The 27,000-nt window shown below is 44.5% G+C and overlaps 1 protein-coding gene and 1 long non-coding RNA gene across 3 annotated transcripts in view; one reads left to right on the top strand and one right to left on the bottom strand.

Moving 5' to 3' along the window:
- Positions 1-12,121, top strand: part of LOC116668591 (protein POLR1D-like) — a 36,354-nt gene extending 24,233 nt beyond the window's left edge. The window contains exons 2-3 of the mRNA XM_032496408.1: positions 134-208; positions 11,081-12,121. Coding sequence (XP_032352299.1) covers positions 134-208; positions 11,081-11,348 — 343 coding nt within the window. The 3' untranslated portion in view covers positions 11,349-12,121. The remainder of the gene's footprint in view (positions 1-133; positions 209-11,080) is intronic.
- Positions 1-26,656, bottom strand: part of LOC116668593 — a 47,136-nt gene extending 20,480 nt beyond the window's left edge. The window contains exons 1-3 of one of the 2 annotated variants that reach the window (XR_004325795.1): positions 26,506-26,656; positions 24,074-24,239; positions 16,433-16,571 (exon numbers count right to left, since the gene is read on the bottom strand). This is a non-coding gene — a long non-coding RNA (uncharacterized LOC116668593). The remainder of the gene's footprint in view (positions 1-16,432; positions 16,572-24,073; positions 24,240-26,505) is intronic. The other variant, XR_004325794.1, reaches the window with a different exon arrangement.
- Between the last annotated feature and the right edge of the window lie 344 nt (positions 26,657-27,000).

The following is a 27,000-nucleotide window of genomic DNA, read 5'->3' as shown; positions in this document are numbered from 1 at the left end:
AAATTTCTCCTCCAATTTTGAAATTTTATGCTTCAAAAGCTGTTCCTTTCCCAGGATCACATATGTGGAATAAACTGATTTTCAGAATGTAGTAGGGTGACTACCTCTCAAATTTCTTCCTTTTTCCCATCAGGAAAGCAATAGAAGAACTTCTTAAAGAGGCAAAACGTGGGAAAACGAGGGCAGAAACAATGGGACCTATGGGCTGGTGAGTTCTTGAGTCATCTTCTTTGAAACTTAAAGATACGTATATTAAAGAGAAAAGTTTTCTTCAGCAGTGAGAGTGTAAATTCACGGATGTAGAGGAAATCACCCAGAGGCAAGTGACAGAGAGGATACTGTTGAGGGCTGCGGCTCTGAGGACGTGGGCAGAGGGCTACGGACAAAGGACACCTGTTATGGTGTTCCCATCCCTTCGGTTCACAAGTCCCCAAGAGACACGTGGGTACTACTGTGCCTAAAGGCACATGTGTGAGAGAGTAATATTATATCAGTGCTCACTATTTAAGAATTTCTGTCTTAATTATAGCCCTTAGTAAATTAAAATTTTTTTTAAATTCTAACTATTTTGATTTTGTGACAATTCAACTGTGTAGAACTGAAGTTTACCTTTGCAGCCCCCATACAAAACAGAGCTTGTTAAAACTTAATAATATAAACAAAGGAAGAATTTAACCTTAAGAATCAAGTCTACTCTTAAAAGCATTGCTTTAGCAATAGCATTCACATCCAATAACTGCTGGTTTAGGTCTTTTATCTACAATGTAAAATTCATTATAATGGAGCACTGTGGGCCGTTCAAAAGTATAAAGTGTAAAAATGGGACAGGAGTAGAAGCTAGGTCTTTGTGGATTTAACTCTTAGAACCAAGCACAGGGTTTACATCACACATAAAACAAGATTAAGTCAAAGTTAAAGAAATAGAGGGGAAAGGCAATTTCTAAAAATCAAGCAAAATAAAACAAATGGACCTAAATAAGCCGTTTAGTGGATGGCTTAGCCACACATAGAGGCTATTTCAGATGATCTGAAACTTGACTGTGTTTTCAAAAGACAAAAAAGAACTAGAAAGAAATCTTAAATGTTTACAGTCACCACATTGTTAATAATAATATTGATATTGTTGTCCTGAAAATATTATATAGTAGGATAAAGCAAATATGTAAATACTTATTTGCTATAGATACCAAGATTCTCAGTGGAAAAGATATAAATATAAAATCAAAGATATAAAAATCTGAAATCGTAAATTTGAATTGAAAATATCAGTATGAAGCTGTGCTAGATTTTCTCTTTGAGAAAGAAGTGGGTGGGGAGAAAGGGAGGGAGAGAAGCTTTTCTGGCTCTTTTCACGGAAAAGGCCTTGAAGCAATGACCATCCACTCAGTAGCAGTGAGCACCCCGGCACCCAGGGCTGGTATATAAATACAATTTCTCACTGAAAGAAGACAGATCTGTAGGGAAATAATTGACTGCAGATCTGAGGCTGTTGCCTGGAATTATCCAGCCTGCAAGCTAGCTGTCACAGGCTCCAGGACTGCCCTCACTTCTTATGTCAACTGCAAGTTAAGCAAGTTCCCAAAACCACTCTCAGCTTCAGTAATTTGCTAGAAAAACTTATGTAATTCATAGAAAGCTATTACACCTATGGATACAGTTTATCACAGGGAAAGGATACAGATTAAAACAGCCAGAATAATAGATGCAAAGGGCACAGTCTGAGAAGTTTCGCAACACAAAGCTGCTGTTGGCCTCTCCCCATGGAGTCAGGACATGTTACCCTCCCAGCATCAGCGTGTGACAGTACACAAGGCATACTGCCAACCGGGGAAGCTCACCTGAGCCTCAGTGTTCACAGTTTTTACTGGGGTTCCATTACTTAGGCATGATGGATTGATTGCTCACATGGTTGATCTCAGTCTCCAGTTGACCAGTACAATACCCAAAGCTCCGCCCCTAAGTCAAGCGGCATGGCCAGCTCTCCCTTAAGACTATCAAGTGTGGCCAGTCCCAAGCTAAACGAAGACGTTTCTATCAGGTATGACTTGCCTCCCAGAGTTGAGATTAACTCCCAGAAACCAGGGCAAAGGACAGACCTCTCTGTGGGCAAGTCGAAACTGTCTACTACAGAGTCAGGAAATGTGTAAGAGGAGCCAGAAAAAAGAAAAACAAATTACATGAAGAGACTCTGACCTCACACAGATACGTATTTGGAAAAGGAAGAAGTATTTCAGCAGCCTTTTCAGAAAATTGTGATAACCTTTAATACTGCGTCACAGCTTTGCAAGTGACCTCAACAAGTGATAGTTCCTTAATGTTCTTTCTACTAACGTGGACTCTTCACACACTGTTCCAGTAAGATCCCTTGGTCTGCCCTGCACTTTGCCGGGATCTTCTCTCCTGCATGATTTTGTAACGTGAACTGGTCATCTGGAAAATACTGGTTCACTGAGTTATGAAGCTCCCCCAGTGTTGACATATTTCATTATATAATATCTTAAAAACACGTTTGTTAGTATCACCACTAATCTTGTCAGAAAAGTCGTTCAACTCTTGGGAACCTATCAAGTTCACAGTTTTCCAGAAGTCCCATTTTCTTTCACTTGGAAACTCCAGCTCTATCGCTGGCAAGTTGTTTTCCTTGAGGTGATGACTCGCAACATCTGACTAGCCAGCCAGTCCGCCTTGCAGCTCAAACAGTCGCACAGAACTTTCCCTGGAGGCAGCTTCTGGGAAAACAGCACACCTAACAGGTACGGGCTCTGGAAGGCGGTCTGGCCCAAGGGAAACCATGACTTGCTCCTGCACACCAGTGCTGGGGCAGAGAATATCTCCACCATCCTGCTCATTCTGGGAGAACACTCGGTTTTACATCTGGTTAAATGAGTGCATGTACACACACACACGTGTGTGTGTATGTAAATAAAACTTTTAACCACTAATCCGGTGGTTCCCAAACTTAACTGCACATTGGAAATCATCTGAGGAGCTTCCAAAAATAATACGTGTTTCCCAGCATCAAAGATTATTTTAGTTCGGGGTATGGCTTGAGGTTTGGAGTTTTAAAGCTACTCAGGTGATTCGGAAGTGCACGCAAATGTGAAAAACAGTATTCTAATCTCTGTTTATTGAAAAGAATGATACCCACCTGCTGTGCAGAATTCAGAGCATTCCCACAGCCCTCCCAGGAGCAGACAGGTGGCCAGGAGGCCAGCCACAGGAGTCCCAGGACCCATGTCTGTCAAGGGGACAGAGATCTAAAAGGGGCAGACAGATAGGCGCTTAGTAGTGGGCCATGGTTTGCTTTTCTAAACACCTAGAAGATCTTTACATCAGCTTTAAAATTTAAAACAGAACTAGACAGAGAGACATTTTTTTCCTTCTTTGATACTCCGTAAGAAAGATCTTAAATAAGGTCGTTGAGCTGTTGCCAGAAAGAGACTGCTGCACGAAGGAAAATGCAAGTGGGATGCCATTTTTTATGTCACAAAGAAAGAAGCCATTTGGAGCTGTAGACTTACTTGGATGTATTTCAACAAAAGAATCTCTTGAGAAGCCATTCTTGACACAAGCCCCAGAAAAGCTGAAATATTGGCCCATGTGACCTCCTTTTAGTCAACATAAAGGAATTTATAAGCACAAATTTCAGAAATTTTCATTGTCTACAAAGCTGTTTTTATTCTGGTCCATTCACTTCAGCTTATCTTAGCCCAATATAATGCTTGAGTCTAGTGCCCGGTAATGTCAGCCTCATACTTGGAAAGGTTTATATTTTGGTACAAAAAGTTCCAAAGATTGAATTTGACAGAGAACAATTTTTCAGTTTTCTTTACCTAGTTTTTTTTTTTTTAACTTTAGAAAATAGTCTTTTTTCATTGAAGTACAGCAATGCTTCTGGTGTTTCTGGTGTACAGCAAAGTGATTCAGTTATACACACATATATACACATATATCCTTTTTCAGATTATTTTCCATTATAGGTTACTGTAAGATACTGAATATAGTTCCCTGTGCTGTACAGTAGTTCCTTGTTTATCTATTTTATATGTAGTAATGTATATCTATTAATCCCAAATTCCCAATTCTCTCTCCCCCACCTCTTTCCCCTTTGATAACCATGTTTATTTTCTGTCTGTGAGTCTATCTCTGTTTTGTAAGTAAGTTCATTTGTATCATTTTTTTAGATTCCATATATAAGTGATATATATTTCTCTTTCTCTGACTTACTTCACTTAGTCATCTAATCTCTGCGTCCATCCATGTTGCTGCAAATGGCAGAATTTCATTCTTTTTTAATTGCTGAGTAATATTCCATTGTGTGTGTGTATGTATATACCACATCTTCTTTATCCATTTATCTGTCGATGGACATTTAGGTTGCTTCCATGTCTTGGCTATTGCAAATAGTGCTGCTGTGAACATTGGGGTGCATGTGTCTTTTTGAATTAGAGTTGTCATCTGTTCCAGATATATATCCAGGATTGGGATTGCTAGATGACATAGTAACTATTTTTAGTTTTTTAAGAAACTTCCATACTGTTTTCCATAGTGGCTGCACCAAATTACATTCCCAACAACAGTGTAGGAGTTTACCCAGTTGTTTCAAGGGGAGTGACATTTTGGGGTGCTCGTCTGTTTGGCTTGGGGTCAGTCTGGTGATTACGGGGAGCAACACCTACATTTTCTTCCATTTCATGTAGTTGGCTTTTGATTACTGGAAAGCAAATCATTTCCCCGGTCTTCCCCCAGGCACGTGGTTTTTGTATTCATTTGAATATTCACCCAGTACCAGTAGGTATATTAAGAGGCCAGGCACAGGCAGCAGTAAAGAAGATTCACTGTCCTGGCCGTACAGTTGTTCACATGCTGGTGGATTCGGACAGGTGCACAGGTGCGCACGGGGCAGCAAGCCAGAACCCGCAGGGAGCGGAGGAAGGGCTCGCATTTCAGGCGACTCGTGGATGGGCTTGGGCAGTACTTCAGGGCCACAGAGACTCAGAGCCTTCACTTTATGGTCCAAGAACGGGAGGCCCAGAGAGGTTTCCTAAGTCCCCAGCCATTAACTGCTGATGGGACTAGAGCCCTCCTTTCTTGTCTCTGGCTTAACGCTCGTCCTCCCTTCCGTGGATTATCGTCTGTGAGCGCTTCCTGCCCCTGCCTCCCACATTCCTTTCCTACCCAGTTATGAATGTGACTCAGAGAGCCCCGAGTGAGTTGTCGCTGGGTCACACAGCAGCGCAGTGACCTGTGCTGCTGCAGGAGCAGGAGGCCAAGGACCCGGGCACCGCTATTCACACGCCTGCTGCCCCACCTCGCCTTGTCACACCTGTCACACCTCTGTTCCTCTCAGTCCACAGTCCCCTGAAGAGCATCCCCACACAGATGGCCTGGTATTTATTTCTGCTGCCTGACCCAGAACAATGCCTTACACAGGAGAGAGTCCAATTTTTAAAAATTAAAATTATAGACATTTATGTACAGATACATCAACTATTTTTCATCACTTTTAATTGTAATGCCGGAGACAGAGTGTACTGAAAACCTCCTTGGGCCTCAGGACTGCTGTATGCAGAGTAGTTAAGGATTAACAGTGTTTAATGTGGATTATAACACGATGAAAGAACTTCTCAGGTGGCCACACACTGAGGCACCTGATTGCCAAATTATAAACCGTAGCGCCATGGGTGGGTATGGTGGCTGTGGCACCTTAAACAAGATGAGCTGTAACTGACCACGGCATCAAGAGTGAAAATAGCACCCGGTACCGTGGGGAGCTGGGAGTGCAGCTGTGCTTCTTTCCAGGGCTGCTCCTTTAGACTCACACCCGCGGTCGTGCACGATGGAAGACAAGATGCCTTTTGCTGGCGTAGGACGGGATTTGGCTGTAGAATAAAGGAATGAATTGGGACACATTGTGTGGAAACTGGCTTCCATGATGCCAAGGCTCCTATTCCCCGACCAGAAAAAGAGCCATAATTTCCCACTGCCTGATGTACTTTACAAATCTCCAAGTCACGTGTGTGCGGGGAGTTCTCTGCCTTTGTCCTTGTCCGTGTGAGGCTCTCCTGGGCTCATGAGAGGCCAGCGTCCTCAGCTGACCTGACGCTGCATACGGAACTACTGCGAGGTACCTGGCCCTGGTGACCAGCCTGCTGACAGCTTTTCACCTGCGGTTCCCTTCCCTGCCTGCTCTGGGCCATCTGGTCACATTGCAGGTGCCAGTCTCTCATCTGCTCCTTCCGTCCCAGCTGGGATGGTGCTGGGAGGGGGACTCTGGAGTCAGACCCCCTGCTTCCAGTCCCAGCCCCACGTCCTACTAGCTTGGGACCTTGGCTGAAAAAGCTGCTTCTCTCTTGTCCACGCGTAAGAAGGGTGATGGTGGGGGAGATGAAGTGAGGTGACATGGGTGACGCGACAGCCCCGGGAACTGCTCATAAGTGCTGGGCAGCATCGCCTGCGCTGTTGTTCTCACTGGTGCGGGATTGGGTGTCACTATTTGGTGGGTCACATTCATGAAACTTTTAGAAACCAAAGTGGCAGGTCTAAGTCTGTAGAATGCTAGAAACTCCTACCTCTGTCCTTCAGCAGCAGAGAGACAAAAGTAGTAAAATCAGAAAGAAAAGTTACGTGTATCTTCCCCACTCTGTCCTCTAGGTTTGTTTTTCAGTTTACCATTGTTCATCGGTCCAGTATGGTAACACAGGGAGAAAGCACTTGAGTTTTGCAAATGATGTTATACAGTATGCCTACTCAAGAAAAAGGGGAAGAAAGACGAAACGCTCACAAGCCTGGCCTCTTGATCCATCTGAGTCTCTCCCGTGGCTTTGCAGGACCCTTCATCCCAGCCCCAGGCTGACAGCTTTGGGAGTGAAGGGAGTCGCTTCACCTTTTAGTTTAATGTGCACAGAACGCCAGGTCTGAGTCTGACACGGCTGTCATGAGTACTTTCTAAAGCAGTTTTAACCAGGCTCATTATATTTAGAGTTTTATATCCATTTATGTTGTTAGCGCCTTCAGTCTGGCTCTTCCCACATGAGCTAATATAACTTTCTAAAATAAACCAAAAAGTAGCTAGCCAGGGTGAGAAAGTCGACCTTGTGTGGGTCAGAGCCTCACACAGGGAAGCGGCTGACTGTGGCCTTGTGTGGTCCCACATCTCTGGGCACAGCCAGTGACAGAGCCGGTGCAGATACATTCAGGAGCCACGGCCTGTGGCTTTTGCCTCGATGCTGATATGAAAAAGGCTTTAGGATGGTTGAGTATCCAATGCCAGCTTGTCATGTCTCAAATACAGGAAAAAAAAAAAAAAGATGGCACTAAAAGAGAGCTGAGAAACAAGACAGACAGAGAGCAATGAAGTGAAGTGGTTTCCTAACGTGATGAAGGAGAGAAGAGTCACATACAGAACGTGAGCTGGGAATCTCAAACTGGAAGGGGCCTTCATGATCACCCCCTACTCCAACCTTCAGTGTTGTGTCTGAGGACCAGCTACAAACAGAGTTTACAGATCATTAGGAAGTGCAAATTGTAAGGTCAGAGGTAACACTTAGTAGCCCACTGACCCCGGTACCGATTTGAGATGTCCTAGAAAGTGAAACTTGCAGAGATAGAAGCTGATCCATTTTAAGTACCAAAACTTAAAAATGTTAACCATTTTTATGAAAATGTCTATAAAACATCTTATAAGCTTTTTCTTGATGGCTCAGGGTTTTGTTTTGTTTCGTTTTGTTTAATCTTTTTTTCATTGAGAAACATCAGATATTCTGGTCTATTTTTGATTAACTTATTATCCCCAGTGATTTGAAACTTCATTGTCTTGAGTTTCCATCACGAACAAATCCCTGATATATTAACTTGAGTGCTACATATATTCTTTTTCATGAAGGGAGAGTGAGTAGTAATAATACAGTTCCACAATCCCTTGTTTAAAGCCCTTAGATCCAGGTAAGTTTCTAAATTTAGATATTTCCACAGTTTAGGAAGGTCCTATAGCACAGACGGCGTGCACGACAGATACCCCCAGTGGTACCTGTTCAACACATTGTCGTTTCCTCAGCAAAGTGTATGAATGCTCACCCCAGGTGGGACACAGAAGTGCCCACTGTCAGGTCAGATCAGGTTTGGCTGCCAAATGAGTTGTGGCATCAGAAAAAGAACTTGGTTTTCAGAGGCTTTTAAATTTTGTAACTGTGCTTAAGAAATCATAGACCCATGGGTAACACTTACTGAAGATCTCCTCTATTCCAGGCACTGTGCTACATGCTTTATGCATCTCATTAAATCCTCGCAGCAGGTACATACTTCTGTTATTCCCATTTACAAGTAGAAAACTGACACACAGAGGCACTCAGTAACTCTCCCATCATCACAAAGCTAATTAAGTTGCAGGGCGAGGATGTGTACCAAGGCTGACCTTTACTAAGGGCTTGTGTATCAGGCATTGTCTGGGCACTTTGCACATTCTCCCTCCTTTGATCTGCATCCAACCCTGTAAAATAATCAGTATCATTATCCCCATTTGATAGATGAGAGGCAACAAGGAGATTATTTAACATGCCCAAGGCTCGGTCTGGTAGACAGTATGATTCCAGAGCACGTGTGTATACAACGTCGTATGAGCTTGTAGCAATAAAACAACTGGTGGTGAGATTCAGCAAAATTAATTACCGCATTAGAGGCCACAACCCTCTCTGCTTGTGATGTCTTCAAACATCAGCACTGATGCTACGCTCCTTATACTTCCAACCACTCAGTGTAGGTTTTATAATTTCTTTATATGGGATCATTTACTACATGTCCCTTCACATTTGCCCGCAACCTCCCCACCACTATCTCACTGTCCTGCCTTATTTATTAATGGAGTGTGGGTGAGCACCTGTCAGCATTTCCAAAACGTGTCCTGGCACATTTGGGAGGAGATACTTTCACAGCCCCCTTCTCCCTCCCCGCAAGGAACCCAAGTTCTCTCCAAGCCATCCTTCACTTTTCACCTTGAATAGAATCCTAGCCACAACCAACATTACAAATCACCTCTTTGATGTGAAAAAGAGATGGAAAGGCCAGTGGACTTTGTTGTAGAAAACCATCTAATTCTAGAATAGCTCTCTTGGTCCTGTGTTGAGTCAGTGGGTTCCACTAGCAGCAGGAAGCTAGGAACGCCTCCTCAGACACGCCCCTCACTGTGTGTGAACCCCGCAGCTCTCCAGCCTATGGAGAACTTTGTCCATCTAGGGCAACCACATGGTGTTACAGATGATCTCACATGGAAGATGACAAAATACAGTCGAATTTGCCAGGGGGTTCCAAAAGTTTTAAGATCCTGGGTCATTGTCCCAGCTGGCAATAATCACCTTCCTTACTCATTCAGTCCAGAGAAGAACTGATCGGTTTGACCAGCACTGAGATGACCCACTGCACTGGAAATGCCCCAGAATCCTTCGGAAGCTGGCTGTGTTTCACTGGCTGTTTCTGGCCTGCCACACCCAAGAGAGGCAGGTGGTCCATGGCTTATGACCATGATTTGCTCCTGCAGTAAGCCCTGCGCCACGGCTGGCAAAGAGGGGCATCTCGGCTTCTTCTGTTCTGCGTTGAGGAGGAGTCTCTTCCCGCAGCCTAGCGGTGTCGTGCTGTTTTGTAACACGCTGTGTGTCCTGCTCTTCTGGTTCTTTGCTAAGTTTGCCACTGCAGTGGTTCCAGTGCTGTCACTCAGTCAGTTCTGGAATTCAGTGATAACCTACAAAATCACTGAGGGAAGAGCCCGGACCTCCCTCCTAACTGCACAGAGGGTCCTTGTGCTGTACCTCTGGGAGCTATACATGGCTAACGGCCCCACTGCACCTGCTGCTCTTGTCCCCTTGTCCCTCTGTTGTCCTGAGCATTGAGCATGCGGGCGCACACCACCCCTGAGTCTCATCAGACACTTCCTCTGTCCGTGCTGGCTCAAGAGCTGCTTCTCTGCAGCAGGAGCCACTTTTTTTTTTTCCTCTCTCCTTTTATTTCCAGATTCAGTGCCATTCTGGTTGCCTGAGATGGCCTGACCACCATACAAGGACACTAGGCTGGTGACCACTGACACTTATCTTCCACGGGGCTAGACTGGAAAAATCACTGCAGTGGGGTGCTGGTGGGCTGGTTTTGAGGCATCGCATGGGATTCTCCTCGAATCACAGTTTGATTTAAAGATGGATATTGTGGAATCCTACATTCATTTTTGCTAATACCAGCCACCCTGAGTAACATGATTTGGGGGATCAGTAACCTCCTAAAACAGCCCATCATGTGGCAGACGGCTCAAGGCCAAGAGAAATACTCTGCTTTTCATTTGTGTGGGGTTTTCTAAAATGAAAGAGTTACTAGACTGGAAAAAAAAAAAAGATGAACACTGAATATGTAAGTAGATTTAAGCATGTAAATCAATGATTTAATTAGTGACATGCTTCCTCTTGGGTGAACCTGATTCATGAAGCCGCCGCCCAGAAACTCACCCAGAGGGTGGACGTGTGACTCCTGCTCCCCGACAGAGCACACTCTGAAGTAGAAAGTGCGAGCTTTTTAGAAGGGGAAAGGCAGTGTACTGCCTTGTTAGAGATTCTTCAGGCATTCTGTATTGCTAGGGCAGCTCACTTACACGTGGGATTCAAGACACAGGGGGTATCCTTTTTTGTTCCTCCTGGAGGGAGTTGTTTTTACTCTTCGATATTTAAAAACAAGCCACCACAACCTGAACTCGAAACCCAGATTACAGTCAAATCAGGCATTTGTGGTTTAGAGACGGTATCACATGACTCAGCTCATTCGTATTGCGCTTCATACCTGAACGTATGTTACAGCAGGAAAGTTAGTCCCAACAAGGAGGAAAGGTTGGTCTTCAGAGAAGGTCCCGCCAGTCTGTGTCCGGAGTCCTGAGGGTGCCGGGCGCTCCCCCTTGTGCGCGGAGTTTACACTAGGTGGCGTGCCAGGAAAGCCAAACTCAAACTTGGTTCTGTGCAAGCAGGGTTCTCTGGCGCTCGCTTCGGCCGGTGGTGGGTGCAGCTTTGGGGTCAGTATGTGGTTTGTGAGTGCTTTCTTTTCTCCTCTCCAGGATGAAGTGTCCTCTTGCTGGTACAAATAAAAGATTTCTAATTAACACAATTAAGAACACACTGCCCTCTCATAAGGAGCAAGACCACGAACAAAAAGAGGGCAGTAAGGAGCCCGCGAGAAGCCAGAACCAGAAGGAGGCGAGCCGGCAGAAGCACAGGACGCACCCCTACGAGCAGGGTGCGCAGGCCCGGGGCGCCGCCCGCCGCTCGCCGCCGAGGAAGCGGGGCAGCCCGGAGCGCAGCGGGAAGCGGCCCGGCAAGCGGTGAGGCCTGGGCCCGCGGCTGGTGGCGCAAACACCCACACCCCAGACGGGCTTCCCGGCTGGTCCGCTGTCCTGACCGCAGAAAATCACCCAAGACCCCGAGGGGAGAGGACAAAGGGGCCGCTCTGAAGACGTCTTGGCGAGTCTGAGCTGCTTCCGCGATGTAACACACACGTGTACCGTTTTCCTTCTATCCCTTTGGAAGTTGGTTTCAAAATAAATCCAGAACTTAGTTTCCAGAGATTGTTCAGACTAGTTTCAGTTTTTCTAATGTGCTGCATTTGTGGTTATTTCTCACAATCTCTCTCAAAAAAAAAAGAAAGAAAGAAACTTGAAAGTCCTACACTTTGCTTTTTTGAGGTGACAAATTAAAATTTTAGAAATCTGTCCAGTAACCATATTTATGAAAAGTTGTAGCCCTCCAAAGGCTGGAAATTTACCAAGAAATTGATGGCTCTGCACCTGTTGGCCTTTATGTAGGAAAATCTCAAAATCCCTTTGAATTTAGTGTTCCTTGTCAATAACCAGAGGTTAAAAATGGGCTCTGTTGTTTCCTTGTTGCATTCTCAGACTCATTCCTGAGATACAACAGTTTTTTCTATATTTAATTTTGGGGGCAATATGTACGTTTTAAGTGGTGCTTTAAAAAGAATCTTCAAAAGTTAAAATAAACCTTATTTTAGTGCTATGCTTTGTTTAGCTAAAGACCTATGATACCACTTTTAGTCTAGCTGTTTCAGAAATCTGAATTTTAAATAAAAGTGTGTTTACAATGCCTTTTTTGTTTTTTCAATATCAGTGTGACTCAGTTTTAACATACAATTACAAACCTTTTGAACCTATATTCTTCCTTTCACACTCAGGAAAATGTCGGCAAGCACCCTCCTCCCCTGTCCACAAAAGGAAGACGAATCTAAGAAGAGTCTGTCTCTCTGTCCATATCCCCCCCACCCCCAAATCTTCCAAAGCAACTGAGCTTATGCCTGGCTGCTCCCAGATAATCAGTCGCTGCAGCCCAGCTCTCTGCTTCCTGGCAGCAGAGAAAACCCTTTCTAAATGCTAGAAAGGAGCATATCCGTAAAGTTAGCTTTGGCAGAAGTTAGAGAAACCAGAACAGATGTGTACCGCTCCTGCCCCGGCCAGTGAGCTCTGCCACACCTGCTCAGTCTGCCCGGACAGGACACAGACCATAGCTGTCCCACTCTCTGCACCCTTCTCCCCCAGGCCCCGGGCCTCACCTGTGACTTCCTACAAACACTCTCCCCTCTCAAACACTCCAAAGGAAGCACTTCGTTCACATGACTACCCAAATCTAGTTATGCATTGGCCTATATCTGTGCTAAATTTGAGATGTTTTATATTTAAATATCTACTAGAAATGGTGGGGTCATGGTTTTTAAAAATTCTTGTTATAATTAAGTAAAATAAAGTTGAGTTGTATCATTTGTCTATGTGCTCCATGTTTAGAGCAAATGGGCAAGTTCATTGTTCTTTAAAGGGAGATGATTATAATAAGCATATATCTTCCAATCGGAAGTAAGGGAAGCTCTCTAGCCTGATCACACTTACCTTTCTCATACAACTGTGTTAAAGGACAAGGGTTCTACAAAACCGTTTTCCCTTTAAAAACCACTTCTGAAATTACTAGAATCTTTAAAACTTTCATCAAGAGCAAATTATCCATTCATATTCCACCTCTCCACAGTAGATGTTAGGGAGAGTCTGTCCTTAGATACACACACCAGCTACTTTGTGCTTCTGCGGTTAAGGTACTGGCATCGCTGAGTGTCCATCCACCTCGGTGTCAGTGGCCAGCGTCCAGCAGAACTGTACTGAGGGAATCACACAGCCCAGGATGGGAAGTGGAGGACTTGAATTTCAGCCCCACCTCTGCCGTTGGCTCACTGTGGCACCTTATCTGGGCCACTTCCCTGCACCCCGTATCCTCCTCACCTGCAAACTAAGGTGTTTGTGCTGAGTCTCCAGTTTTAAAACAAGTAGAGACAGAAGGGCACGCGTTAGCCCTAAGCTCAGGGACTGCATTTCGTGCCTCCACTCAAACACGCAGCAGGAGTTAAACACAAACGTGATTTTGCAAAATTCACTTTCTGTTTTGCCTCATCTTAGAAAACATAGCCTCTAAGAAAAGTGAATGAGAAGCCATAGTCTCTGCCTTGTCCCGTCCCCTGCTGGTGGCTAGTCTTTCTGAACAGCCCAGACACGAAGGGAGTGCAAGCCAGGTAGGTAGTTTTACCAAGAGCAGGCTACGTACTAAGGACGTTTCCTCAGGTCTGATTCTGGAAGGTGGTCGTGCAGTTTTTAATTTCTCTTGTGATTTTTCTTTTGGCGGGGTGGATAGATCTGCCTCAAATCTACATAGTGGGATTTATCATTCTTTCACTGATTATTGATGTGATTAGCATGCTCGCCTATGTTTATATTATTTCATAATATCTGTCACCCCTAGAAGTCATGCCGCTGTCCTTGGATCATAAAGAGTATCTGGTAGGTAATCAGTGATTGTTTAATAGATGTTACCTGCGGTGAATTTCTGATAAAGTTCGCCTTGCCACTTTCCTAAGGAGTGTTCAACCCATAAGGATTCTCACCACAAGGTATCATAGGCTACAATGGAAACCGTGGACAATAACATTTTTTGTGTCACCTATGGGCAAACATGGGTGGCCCTTTTCTCCCCAGCTTTATTCAGATATTCAGTATCTGACATATAACACTGTGTAAGTTTAAGGTGTGCAATATGATGATTTGATGTAAGCATATATTGTGAACTGATTACCACAATAAGGTTAGTTAACACATTCATTACCTCACAGTTACGTGTGTGTGTGTGGTGAGAAATTTAAGACAGGCCTTTTAAAACCCTGTGTCCATATGGTTATCTTACAACCCTATGAGGAAGGTGCCATCACTCCCATTTTACAAATAAGGAAACTGAGAAGCATTTAATAGACTGCCCACGGTCACAGAAGTGGCAGAAATCCTATCTGAAGCCAGGACTGTCTGAATCAAAAACCTACGTTCTTTCCTCTACCTTATGCTGAACTTTGATCCAAACTCAGCTCCCTCAAAACACAGGACCAGGATGTCTCAATGTATATATGTCCCAAGGAGTCCCAGTTTAAGAACCTAAAAACCTTTCATAACCAATGCACTTCATTGGTTAAAATTTACTCCCAGAGACCTGAATGCAGAAGCTCCGTGCAGGCGACATTTGCACTGGGGCAGTGCCTCCCCATAGGACACTTCAGACAGCTGCCTAAATCCAAGACAAAAACTCTCACCGTTCTGTTGTTTAAGCAGTTAAATGGCAGCTGATGGACTGGAAACTCAACTCTCCATGTGAAGCACATATTTCAGGTTACTTCACATTTAACCTTTTTTCCACCCACAAAAATAGCAAGATTTAGGAGTTTAAAAGTCTTAGAGTCAAGGCCTCTTTGGTACTATACACAACATCCTCTGATCCAAGGAAAGTACACTGCCTCTACCTCGACCCTCCTTGGAAAGGTGTGTCACAGATCACAGCCTGAGCCCTGCCCTGTGGCTCATCTGAGTCTAGATAATGAGGAGACTTTGCCAAATGGAAACACTTGTTCTCATTCTGGAAAAGACTGCAGAGAAACAGGCTCTCACACACACAGGAACACATCAAAAAGTAAGTAAATTAATTAATGAATCCACATTAAACTGGCATGACAATGCAGTAAACAGGATTCAGAGGAATTTCATAAATAAATCATTTTTACTTGGGTTGCTATAAATCTCAGGAGAAAGCCTTGGGCATTATGAAAAGGACAATAAGTAAAAACTTAGACTTGGAAGCATTATTAATAGTTGATTATATGAGCGACTTCTTCCATCTATTTAACCCTGTAATTTTCACTGTTGGTTTATATAACTTATAAAAATTTCCTAAGTGAGACAGAAACTCCAGATGTAACGTATTTTATAAAATACCAGAGGGAGATGTTTCTCCACCAGATGAACGTATAGCCTGCCTTCCACAGTGGTCCCCTGTCTTTCCTGTTTTTTCTCATTTATTCCTCTGGTGTAGTCCTCTCAAAATGAACTAGTCTATACTGTCCAATTACGAACCTCTGTTTAGTCCAAATTATACATCCATCAGTCTGATGGATAGTCTTTCAAAGCTCAATGTCAGTCTACAAAGGTAAACCAGCAAGACTGGTCTTTAATCCTATATCCCACAGGGAGAGCAAACCGTCCATTCTCACTCACTCAGTAAACACAGAGCCAAACACTGCGACAAACACACGCTGGGCCCAGACCTGAGCAGTTCAGCTCCTGTCCTCCAAATCTGCCAGGCCACGTTCACGTCTTCCAAACGGAAAGGTGCAGAGTATTTGCGCAGCACAAGATTTGCTTCCTAAAACTATTCTGGCCTCACCTGCAGGTATCCAAACTTCCTGCAGGAAGCAGCTGGTGGCCGTTCACCAGCACAAACGCAGCACAGACGCTTTCAATTTCATTCTTTAAGAGAAATTTTTCATTTGGATGAGTTCTAATAATATGTAGGTATCTAATGAATCTTCCAAGTCTGTATGTGTTTCAAAATGTATATATATAATCAGCTCATGTAAAACTATTAGAAACACACAAGGAACAGAGTAAAAATTTGGCAGAAGATGAAATACTGACAAAATTAAACACCTAATGAGCATATGAAAAAATATCTCACCGGTAAACAAAAAACGCAAATTAAAATGACTTTCTCACCTTTCAAGTTAGCAGTTTTAACTAAGTAATTGTGTGACAAGTGTGGTGATACAAATACTCTCCAAAAGACAATTAGTGAGTGGATAAAATGGCTCAAATTTCCAGGAGGCTTTAAAATGTCCTCTTTTGTTAACAAAAAACCCTGCTTCTAAGAGTTTCACAGTTAGATTCTGTGTTCAATTTGGTATATATCCTTATCGAGATATTTGCTAAAATAATCTCTTCTCAGTACTTGACTTTCTGTTCATGCCCTTGTTTTAATGATTTTGCTTTAGAGCTCTACCAACAAACTTAGCAATAATATCAATGTAAAAAGGTAAATAAATCACAAACCTCTTTTCTCAGATGTTAATTACGTTCATTTTCCCCACATTCCCTCGTAGGCCGGACCACACGCTATAAAGCTGGGGTGGTCTTTTGCAGGATGCGGTGTTTGCTCTGAATTAGTGACCAATAAATTGTTCTTCATCTCCTAAAGCCAGAACACAAGAGGAGGATGTGGAAACTCACAAAATTTAAATTAATACTTCACTCTCAAAAACATGTGCTCCCTTAGCTCTGAATCTCTGAGCTCTGCAGGTCTGATCTAGTGCCCCGTGGAGAAAGAGTGCTTGATACACCTGGGGTCATGGTAGTGGTTCCACCGAGATGGAAGTCAGGACTACCCAATGGCAATTTCAGCCTCCTCTTAAACCACTGGGAGTTTGACCAGGAAGATTAAAAGAAAATTGGCACCAAATCTTGAAACTGTTGGAAGCTTAGGAGGACTCCTGGTCCACCTCTGTGAGTGACCACACTCAGGGGTAAAGGTTAGTGGAAGCCTAATAACACTGCACACGGTCGTGGCCACGTGGGCCAAGTCAGGCCAAGTCCACACAGTGCCTTCACGTGAGTGAGAGCAAGTTGTGTTGTGTACTTTCCACTGCTGAAGTCTGTGATGCCTCGGCCAGCTAAGTACAAGCTGGATTCTGCCCTGATTCGTACCCTCAGCTGGGAGCCCTGTTTAGGGTTCCATCACTTAGGGTTCCAAGCAGCAGCCCTGCCAAGGACTCAGACAGCTCATGAATGAAGGTCTAGGTTATCCCACTAGACAAAGAGCCCTGACCAGCTAAGGTGCTGGCTAAAGGCAACTGGACCATGGAATGAGCAGCGGAGGACAGAAATAAGAAATACCAGCCATACTGTCATGACTGGTTGAAGAAATAAAGATTATATCTTTTGACGATTTAAATGAGTTTTCCATCTCTTTCCTCTTCCTTTCCCTCACAATTATATACACAATGTCTTGGCTGTAGTTTGACTTTCCCTTGAGTCTACAGAAGTGAGTGAGCACTGAGACAGAGCTAGAAGTAGAGTGAAATCAGGTGGCGATCCTGGAGCCCAGGGGCCTCGTGACGTCACTTCCAGAAGCAGTGGTTGGGTGTGACGCTAGTTTTCCTTTTGGTAAAGTGAGTGGGTCTGTATGTATGACAGCACCACTGGATAGACGGATATTTTTGGAACTGTGTGTGTCTGCATGATCTCAGTGTGGACTAGAATGACTTTCTCTCCTCGGAACCTCTTCCTGCTCTTCCATTTGGAACAGATTCTTGTCCGGCCATTGGTGTGCTCACATGAGCCAGGCTATGCCAATCAAACAGACTACTTCAACTCTGAAGCCAAAAAAGATTCATCCAAGCAGGGGACCTGACCAAAGCAGGTGCAGATTAGGCTAATAAAGTCTGAACAGAAACCTACAGAACTTGGAATCTGAACAGAAACCTACAGAGAAGGCACGGGGAGCTGCAGTCATCAGATAGTCCTGTGTTCCTGCTTCTAAGTTCCCCAGAGAACCCTCGTCCTGTCTTTCCCCAAGCGTGGCTGTGAAGCTGTTTGTCAGTATTCTTCCAATAAATTCCCTTTGTGCTTTAATTCACTGTGCAGGCGTCTACTGCTTGCAACCAAGGAACCTTAGCTACTGCAACTATGCAAGTATAAAAGAAAAGAAAAAGAAGCTCCCAGATAGACGAAGTGAAATAGCAAAGAGAGAATGGTGTGTATAGCATGTTACAGTCTGTGCAAGAAAATAAGACAGCCTTGCCTGGGCATGGAATATCTTTGGACATGGCCGTATTCAAGAAACTGCAAGCAGAGTGGGGGGACTGGAGTGGAAGGCAGGCCTCCTTTTTTACTACTGTACCTTTTTTGAAAATCAAACCATGTACATTGTTTTGAAAATAATTATTTTGTTTTAAATAAAAGAATTAAGTAGATATACGTGCACTGTTATGGAAATGATAAAATGTTACGTAAAAAAAGCAAGCTGCAGCACTTTAAGAAAAATATGATCTCATCTGTGTATGGCTCTTGAGAGGGAGAGAGGGAGGGAGAGAGAGAGAGGGAGACAGAGTGTGTATGTATGTTTGTATATGTGTGCACACACGTGCATATCTGTGTGGAAGGGTGTGGGGTAGTTTATATACCTAGAAAAGCATCTGGAACTATACCTATCAAACTGACAGTAATAAACACAATATTCAACAGAGAAAAATGGAAAGCTCTTCCTCTAAGATCAGGAGCAAGACAAGGATGCCTGCTATCACCACTCTTTATTATTCAATAGAGTACTGCAAGTCCTAGCTAGAGCAATTAAACAAGAAATAAAATGCAACCAAATTGGAAAGGGAGAAGCAAAGCTGTTGCTGTTTGCAGATGATGTGATCCTGTATACAGAAAACCCCAAAGACTCAACCAAAAAACTGCTGGAACTAATAAAATTCTTCAGGTAAGTTGCAGGATACAAAATCAACATACAGAAATTAGTTGCATTTCTATACCCTCAGGATGAAACATCTGAAAAAGAAATAAAGAAAACTATCCCATTTATGATAGCATCAAAAATAAATAAAATACTTAAGAATACGTTTAATCAAAGGAGTGAAAAGATTTGTATAATAAAAAATACAAGGCTTTGGTGAAAGAAACTGAAGAAAACACAAACAAATGGAAAGACATTCTATGTTTATGGATCAAAATAACTAATATCGTTAAAATGTCCATACTAACCATAGCCATCTATAGATTCAAAGCAATCCCCACCAAAATGCCTCTGGCATTCTTTAAAGAAATAGAAAAAAACAATCCCAAAATTTGTATGGAACCACAAAAGACCTTGAATTGCGACAGCAGTCCTGAGGGAAAAAGATAAAGCTGGAGGTGTCACACTTCCCAATTTCAAACTACACTGTGAAGCTACAGTAATCAAAACAATATGGTACTGGCACAAAAACAGACACACAGAACAATGGAACAGAATACAGAGCCTAGAGTTGAATACCTACTCATACAGTCAACTAACATTCAACAAGGGCGCCAAGAGCACCCAATGGGGAAAGGATAGTTTCTTCAACGAGTAGTGCTGGGGAAACTGGATAGACATATGCAGAGCAATGAAATTGGATCTCTATCTTACACCACTCACAAAAATTAACTTGAAATGGGTCAAAGACCATAAGGGATAAGACTGAGACTATAAAACTCCTAGAAGAAATGTAGAGAAGTCCCTTGACATTCATGATGGCAATGATTTTTTGGATACCACATCAAAAGCACAAACAACAAAAGCAAAAATCAGCAGGGACTACATCAAACTTAAAAGCTTTTGCACAGCAAAAGAAACAATTAACAAAATTAACAATTAACAAAAAGGCAGCCTACAGAATGGGAGAAAATTTTTGCAAACCATATATCGGATAAGGGGTTCATACCCAAAATATATTAAAAAATTCAAATTACTCAAAATCAAAAAAAGCAAACAATCCAATCCAAAAAATGGGCAGAAGAATTAAATAGATATTTTTCTAAAGAAGACACCCAGATGGCCAATAGGTACATGAAAAGATGCTCAGCATCACTAAGCATAAGGGAAATGCACTGCAGCATATGAAGAAACATCTATTTATTAAAAAGCAAATAAAATTTGGTAAGAACAGGGAGAGTCTGTGGTATTTTAAATCAAAACCACTCACTTCCTCTTCCCTCCCAGCTCAGAGAGACAGAAATGCCACTCTAGAATTCTGCAGCCAAGAACACGGCCTCGTGTTGCCCCCATTCCCAATGGACGAGCGTTCTCCCAGAGGGGTAGGATGCCAGCATTTCTCCTCCTGTCCCCAGCTACCTGCTGCTGAGACTAAGTTCTGAGCAAGTGTGGCCAAGCGGTTGGGCTGCTTTCTCCCACCTAGTTCCCACCGGTGACCACGGCTTTACCTTGGGCACAGTGCCACTGAGAATTCCGAGTCCCTGATCGCCCTCGCCCTGGCTTTAAGACAGTGGTTCCATGTCAAGAAGACCTGACAGTATGTCCCCACTCCACCTCATGCTCAGTTCATAAGGTGCGGGTATAACTCAGAGAAAAGCACACCATTGCCCATACCACCCCCCAGCTCCAGAGCCCCGACCCAGAGATCTTACCTGGTGGAAGAAGGAGACCATAAAATAGACAGCGCCTAATCTCTTCCCAAAGAAACTGACTTTGTTTGCAACAGAACATGGGGAAGTTCAAGCCTAATGCACTCTGAAACAGCAGAGGTTGTGGTGAAAGACAACTGGGAGGATACTGGTAGATTTGTGGAAGAGACAGGCTAAACTGAAGACTGCCAGTTCGCAGGAGAGAACTAGGGGAAAAAACACCTGTGAGTAGCTCTCCTGGCTAAGAATAAACATTGAACACTGACTGTAGGAACTATTTCTTCAGAGAAGCTAGAATTCGATTGGTTTGGTCTCTGGAACAATTGATGCCTCAGGGCATTGTTGAAAACAATAGAGCAATTATCCCACAATTTGTGGAGTTTAGCAGTTAGGCGTGATCAAGGAAAAGACAGCTAAGAAGAGCCCTGTCAAAATAATGCCATCCAGGTGGCTGTGGGCACACCCAAGGCTGCACACCCTTACGTGAGAAGCAACACTTGAGGCTCAGCACTGTGTGTCTGGCTGTGTGTGTCTGGTAGTGTGTATGTGTGTGATAAATAGACTTCACTGAAATAAAAGCTTGTCCCTAGACAACTAATCAAGCAAATGGGAAAGGGGTACCAGAACCCAGAATTACTGGGTTAATTAATTATAGATTATCTAAGATGATCAATTTCCAATAAAAATGTATGAGACATACAAAGAAAAATATGGCTCATACACTCGGGGGAAAAAAAGCAGACAACAGAAAGTGCCTGTAAGAGTGACCAGATACTGGACTTAATAGATGGAGACTTCAAAGTAGTTATAAAAATGTTCAAAGAACTATTGGAAACCATGATTTACAAAATATAGGGAGGTATGCTGATAATATTACATCAAATAAATAGTATCAATAAAAAGATAAAAATTATTTTAAAAGAACCAAATAAAAATTCTGGAGTTGAAAAGTATAATAACAGAAATGAAAAATTAACTAGAGGGGCTCAACTTCTTGTAGAAGAAGGAATTAACATACTTGAAGATAGTTTGATAGAGATTATGCAATCCAAAGGGCAAAGAGAAAAAAAAAAAGAATGAAGAAAGATGAACAGAGCCTCAGGAATTGTGGGACACCACCAAGCACACCAACATACATGCAGTAGATGCCCCAGAAGAGGAGAGACAGAAAGAAAAAACATCTAAAGAAATAATGGCTGAAAACATGCCCAGTGTGTTGAAAAACACTAACCCACACATCCAGGAAGCTCAACCAATTCCACAAAAAGATCCACAAATAGACATAACATAGTAAAAAAAAAAAAAAAAAAAAAAGCTGAAAGCCAGATACAAGGCGAAAATCTTGAAAGTAGCAAGAGAAGAATGACTTACCGAACAGATGAGTTACACACAGATTGATAGGAATTATGCTCCCTGCATCTTTCAAGCCTTTGGTGGTAGCACTCACCCCTGAAATTCCACTCAGGGATTCAGTACGACTTCTGTTTATTTTTGGAAGGTAAGGACAATTCCCGGTTCTTCCACTTGGTTGTTCCTACCATAGTAACTCTTACGCCATGGGTCACAAAGCCAACGTGGGAATCTGCCAGCTGTCAGGTATGTCTGTTCTAAGTACTCGGTCAGGAACAGGGTAAACAGTAAGACAGGTTTATGGACCCACAGCATCAGCTGGGAAAAGCACTCAGCAAAGTTCTGTTGACCACCTCATCCCTATAAACCTCCGCTGTCATTGGTGGGCTGCAGTGGAGTTCTGGGTCCCAGGGAATTAGCCAATGTCCAGAATTCCTGGAAAGTGGGTACTTCTCTTTTGCTGGTGTACACTTATTCTAATAAATGGCAGCAGGTCCTTTGGGAGAATACTAGGAGGAAGCAGTGGAGGATGTATTCCTTCTTCAAGGGCGTCAGTCCTGTTGCTTTTTTAGGCTTAAGTTTACTGAAGAATAATTTACATACAATAGAATTGACTTTTTAAAAGAGTACAGTTCAACAAACTTTGACAGATACTGATAATCGTGTACTACCACCATGATTAAGAACCAGCAGGGTTTTTAATGTCAGCTGACAAACTCATCCCAAAATTGTAAGGCAGAGCCAAGCTCCAGAAATTAACGTGACAATTCTGAATCAAGAAGAGCATGACAATTTTGTCCTACCAGATATGAAAACTTTGATGACTGAACTTTAGAAGTAAATACCATGTGAAACTGTGCAGATATAGGTCGACTAATGGAACAGAATAGAGTCCAGAAAAAGACTCAGCCCTTTAGGGAAACTCTATGTATGACAGAGATGGCATTAAAAATCAAAGAGGGAAGTATGAACTATTCAGACAGTAAAAAACATTTTTTAAGAAAAAATCCTGGCATCCCAATCCTTAGGATCCCTAGAAAATTTGCAGAGATGGCAATCTCCTGATTTTTTTTTAAGGCAGATTTCCATCCTTCAGGTTGCATATGCCCATAAACCTCCAATTGTTATCTATATGGGAAAATCATGGTCCCTACATCTCTACGACATACTGATACATATTCCAGATGGATTAAAAATTTAAATGGAAAAAGCAAACTTTACAGTCTTAAGAAGAAAATATAACCTACAGGTAGAGAAATATTTTGACTTTTTTTAAAAAAAGGACAAATTATAGGGTATTTATAAATGTGAACTCATTATAACTTTAAACTGCATAACAAAAGACACCATAAGCAAAGTCTAAAGACAAACCACTGCATCTGCTTCTGTGAAATCTGAGTAGTTGTACTTTTCCCTATTCCTCTCATTAAGTACGAATACAAACTCTGGATATTAGATATAAAACAAGTGTGACAAGACTCTAAAAGGTGAAGGAGGCAGACTTGACAAGGACCCTGGAACCCAAGGAACAACATGATAATGAGTTCCTGGGTTTTCTTTTCGCCTCATACATCCCCAACTTGGAGCTGAAGAAGCCAGCTATCGGGAAACACCAACAGTGCAGACTCAGTAAGCTGCAGTCCCCCACCCCCACCCCCACCCCCTCCCTGCGCCAATAAAAGCCTGCTCTCTGTAGCCAAGACAAGGAACATTTCAGTCTAAGAATACAGACAACTTTTAGACAATAACTGCTCCACTCTAGCTACCACCACAGGATAAACTGTGGGTCTACCCGCCCCAATGCCAGCAAAAGCTGAGTGGAAAGCCTAGAACCCCATCCTTGCGAGGCTGACATGGGCACCCCGACACCCTCACCAGGGTGGGGTCAGAGAGGCCAATTAGGGAGCTGGGGCTTCCATCTTCACTAGGTGGTAAGGAGCCCTGAGCCCCCCTTGGCACGCCGGCAGTGTCACTGGAGACCACGTGGGAGTCTGGACTTCCACTGCACCTGCTGAGACGGTGTCACAGCAGAAGCCTAACAAAGCCAGAACTCTCATCCTCACACAGCAGTGACGCTGGGTGACAATGGAAGTCAAGTAAGAAAACTGTGACTCTGCCAAACCCATTAACAACTCCCAGGAAATAAAAACATAATCTGGCTAATAAATAAAGACTGACCGTTTTTTCGTTTTCCTTTGTGCTTAGTCTACTTTCACTGGCTCACAGGGCACTGCATGCAGAGGACTTGCATCCGGAATTTCAGACCAGGGTTCCTTATGCAAAATGGCTGCACCCACATCTCAGCTCAGCAGCCATGTGCAGACACTCTGCCCCGGCCCTGGATCTAGAGTGTGAGACACAGAGGAGAAAAAATCAGAGGATAAAAAGGCCCAGAATCAAGCCCACCTACTAGCTGTTGCCCTCCAATGTCAGCAGGTTGGCAGGTGGACTACCCACCCACAGAGACTCTTGAATCCAGTGAGTGACTCCTGGCCCCCACCAAGACACAGCAAGTCAATCAGTGCCCCATATGCACACAAGAGGGTCACTGGAAAAGAGAACACACTCTTTGCCCCCAAAGGTGGATGGAAATGGTAGATCCCAGCCACCACCCTCAAAGGCAGATGGTCCAAACAGATGAAGAATGACGGGGTCAGGGGTCTCCTGCACCAGCATTCCAGTTGACCCCCAAAGAGCCCCGATTGACACTGGATACGGGGGAAAGGCTGTCGATCCTCAGTCAACGCTGGTGCCACTTACTTGGTCCTAAGCACCAGCCCAGGCAAACTCGGTCACAAGAGTTGTGAAATAATGGGGTATCAGGAAGGGCCCAAGAACAGGCGTTAGAGCCACTGGAATGTGAGCTGGATGGCCACTGGCTCACTCAGTCCTTCTGTGCGTCCCTAAATGCTCACACCCTGCTCGAAAGAGGTATCTTACGTAAATCGGAGGCTGCGATCCACCTAACGGGAGACCAACTGGAGACCGGTGTGCCTGAGATGAGGGCACACGGTGATCCTGTTACTGACTGAGGACAAACCTCCCCGGACAGAGCAAGTCGACCTCCCCAGAGTAAACCCCGAGGTTGGGTCTAGGAACAGCTGGGACGAGCTTCAGGAGCCAGTCCCGTGAGAGTCCATCTAAAACCTGGACATTCGTGGCCCAACAGAAAACAGCACCCTCTCCATCGGGAGGCCTTGTTGGCCCTGCCCCTGTTATACGGGGCCTAATTGACCAGGGCCTCCTTCGGCCAGGCCAGTCAGCCTGTAATACCGCCACTTTCCCCATTAAGAAACCCAGTGGGGAATACTTGGTGGTACAGGACCTCAGGGCAGGAATGAAGCCACCAAGGATACACATCCAGTGGTCCCTGATCCCTGCACCCTGCTGGCCACTCTGCCGTCACCAGGGCCTGATGTCTGTATTAGATTTAAAAGATGCCTTCTTCTGTATTCCATTAGCCCCAGAGTCAGAAGAAATTTTTCTTTTTGAGTGGCAGGACCTAAACACGCAACAAAAACAGCAACACTGCTGGACAGTCCGGCCCCAAGGGCTCAAACACCCCCATCTCTGGGGAAACTTCAGCTAAAGACCTAAGAGACCTGCATCTGGAGGAGGGGACCCTCCCTCAGTGTGCATTCCAATCGCGAGCCCCAGTAAGGCCACCTCCGAACCATCCTGCAGATAAACGGTATAAGGTGTCCAAGAAAAAGCTCAAACGTCACAAACTGGGCTTCGTTCTCACAGAAGATCAGAGAAGCCCACCCCAGGAAAGGGAAGAAGCCATTTGCAGCCCCGCCCCTCCTAGAACTGGAAGACAGCTTAGGGGTTCCTGGGGGTGGTGGGGTTTTGCGCATCTGAATCCCTAACTGTGGTCTAATGGCTCGGTCTCTATATGAAACGTTGGAAGGGAAGGGTGATGATCCTTTTGAAGGGGTTTTTCAAGAACTAAAGAAGTAGTTACTTCAGGTCCCTGTCCTGGCCCTCCCAGATCTGGCTACTTCGATACAGATCTGGGAGGCCATGAGTGGGTGTTTAATGAACATGGGCGATATTTCCTCCCCAGACCGCAGCTCGTCAAGCCGTCAAGCCGTGAGCTCAGCACAGGAGGGAAGCCCTATACAACCGCTAGTTGAGGTCTTGGAAACACCTGGCAGAAAAAGCATAATCAGTCCGAGAGGTGGGCCACGCCCCACCCGCTCAATGAACAACCCAAACACCTGACGCCCCAGAGCACCCCACCCCCACCCCCAGATAAGGCCCATTCGGAACACAGGGACACGTCCTGGGGAAGACTGGCAGGCTGATTTCACTGTCATGCTGAGAGCAGCTGGAAGTTTCAGGTGTCTCTTGGTGCTGGTGGACGCTTTTTCTGGGCGGACAGGAGCACCCCCTGCTAGGGCTGTGACGGCAGCTCCAGCGGCTTAGGCGTGGCTAGGAGTGACCGCTCCTCCGCCCGCGGCTGTGGCACCAGCAGGAAGCAGTCAAGGAGACGGGCACCCCCTCAACAGCGAGAAGCAGGACAAACGGCAGAGGACGGGTTTGTCACCGGCAAAGCCCCTTAACAATTTCCAAGGAATAACAGAATCTGGGTAATAAAAAAGTCTAACCTTGTTTCTTTTTTCCTTGCGCTGGGTCTAATTTCACTGGCTCACAGGGGGCCGTGTGTGGAGCCCTCACACCCAGCACTTCAGACCAGAGTTCCGGGTGCCAAACGGCTGCGCCCACACCTCAGCTCAGGGCCGTGTGCAGAGACGCTGAGCACGACACTCAACCCAAGTTGGAGGCGGGCCTTGAGCTGAGACGCCCGGCCGGGCACTGGGCCTGAGCGTGAGCGGGCCCAGCTGCGCCTCCGCGCAGCCCCGCGAGAACCCCGCCCTCCCCGCGAGAACCCCGCCCTCCCTGAGAGGCAATCCCTATGAAGCAGCCCCGCCCCCGGGGCTGTCAGGCAGAGCCTTGCTCTAGCATGCGAGCTCGCACCTCTTCATTCTTTAATCAAAGAATAAAGCTTTCCTCTGCTTCTGAACCAAATTCAAGTCTTGTTCTATCAGCTCGAGCAATAGGGCAGAAAGACCTTTGTTGGGGCCAACTCAAAAGGGGCGGCA

This window comes from Camelus ferus, chromosome 14 (genome assembly GCF_009834535.1).
Source record: "Camelus ferus isolate YT-003-E chromosome 14, BCGSAC_Cfer_1.0, whole genome shotgun sequence".
In the NCBI taxonomy this organism is placed as follows: domain Eukaryota; kingdom Metazoa; phylum Chordata; class Mammalia; order Artiodactyla; family Camelidae; genus Camelus; species Camelus ferus.
The sequence above is the reverse complement of the archived record's forward strand: the minus strand, read 5'-3'. Positions and strand labels throughout refer to the sequence as shown.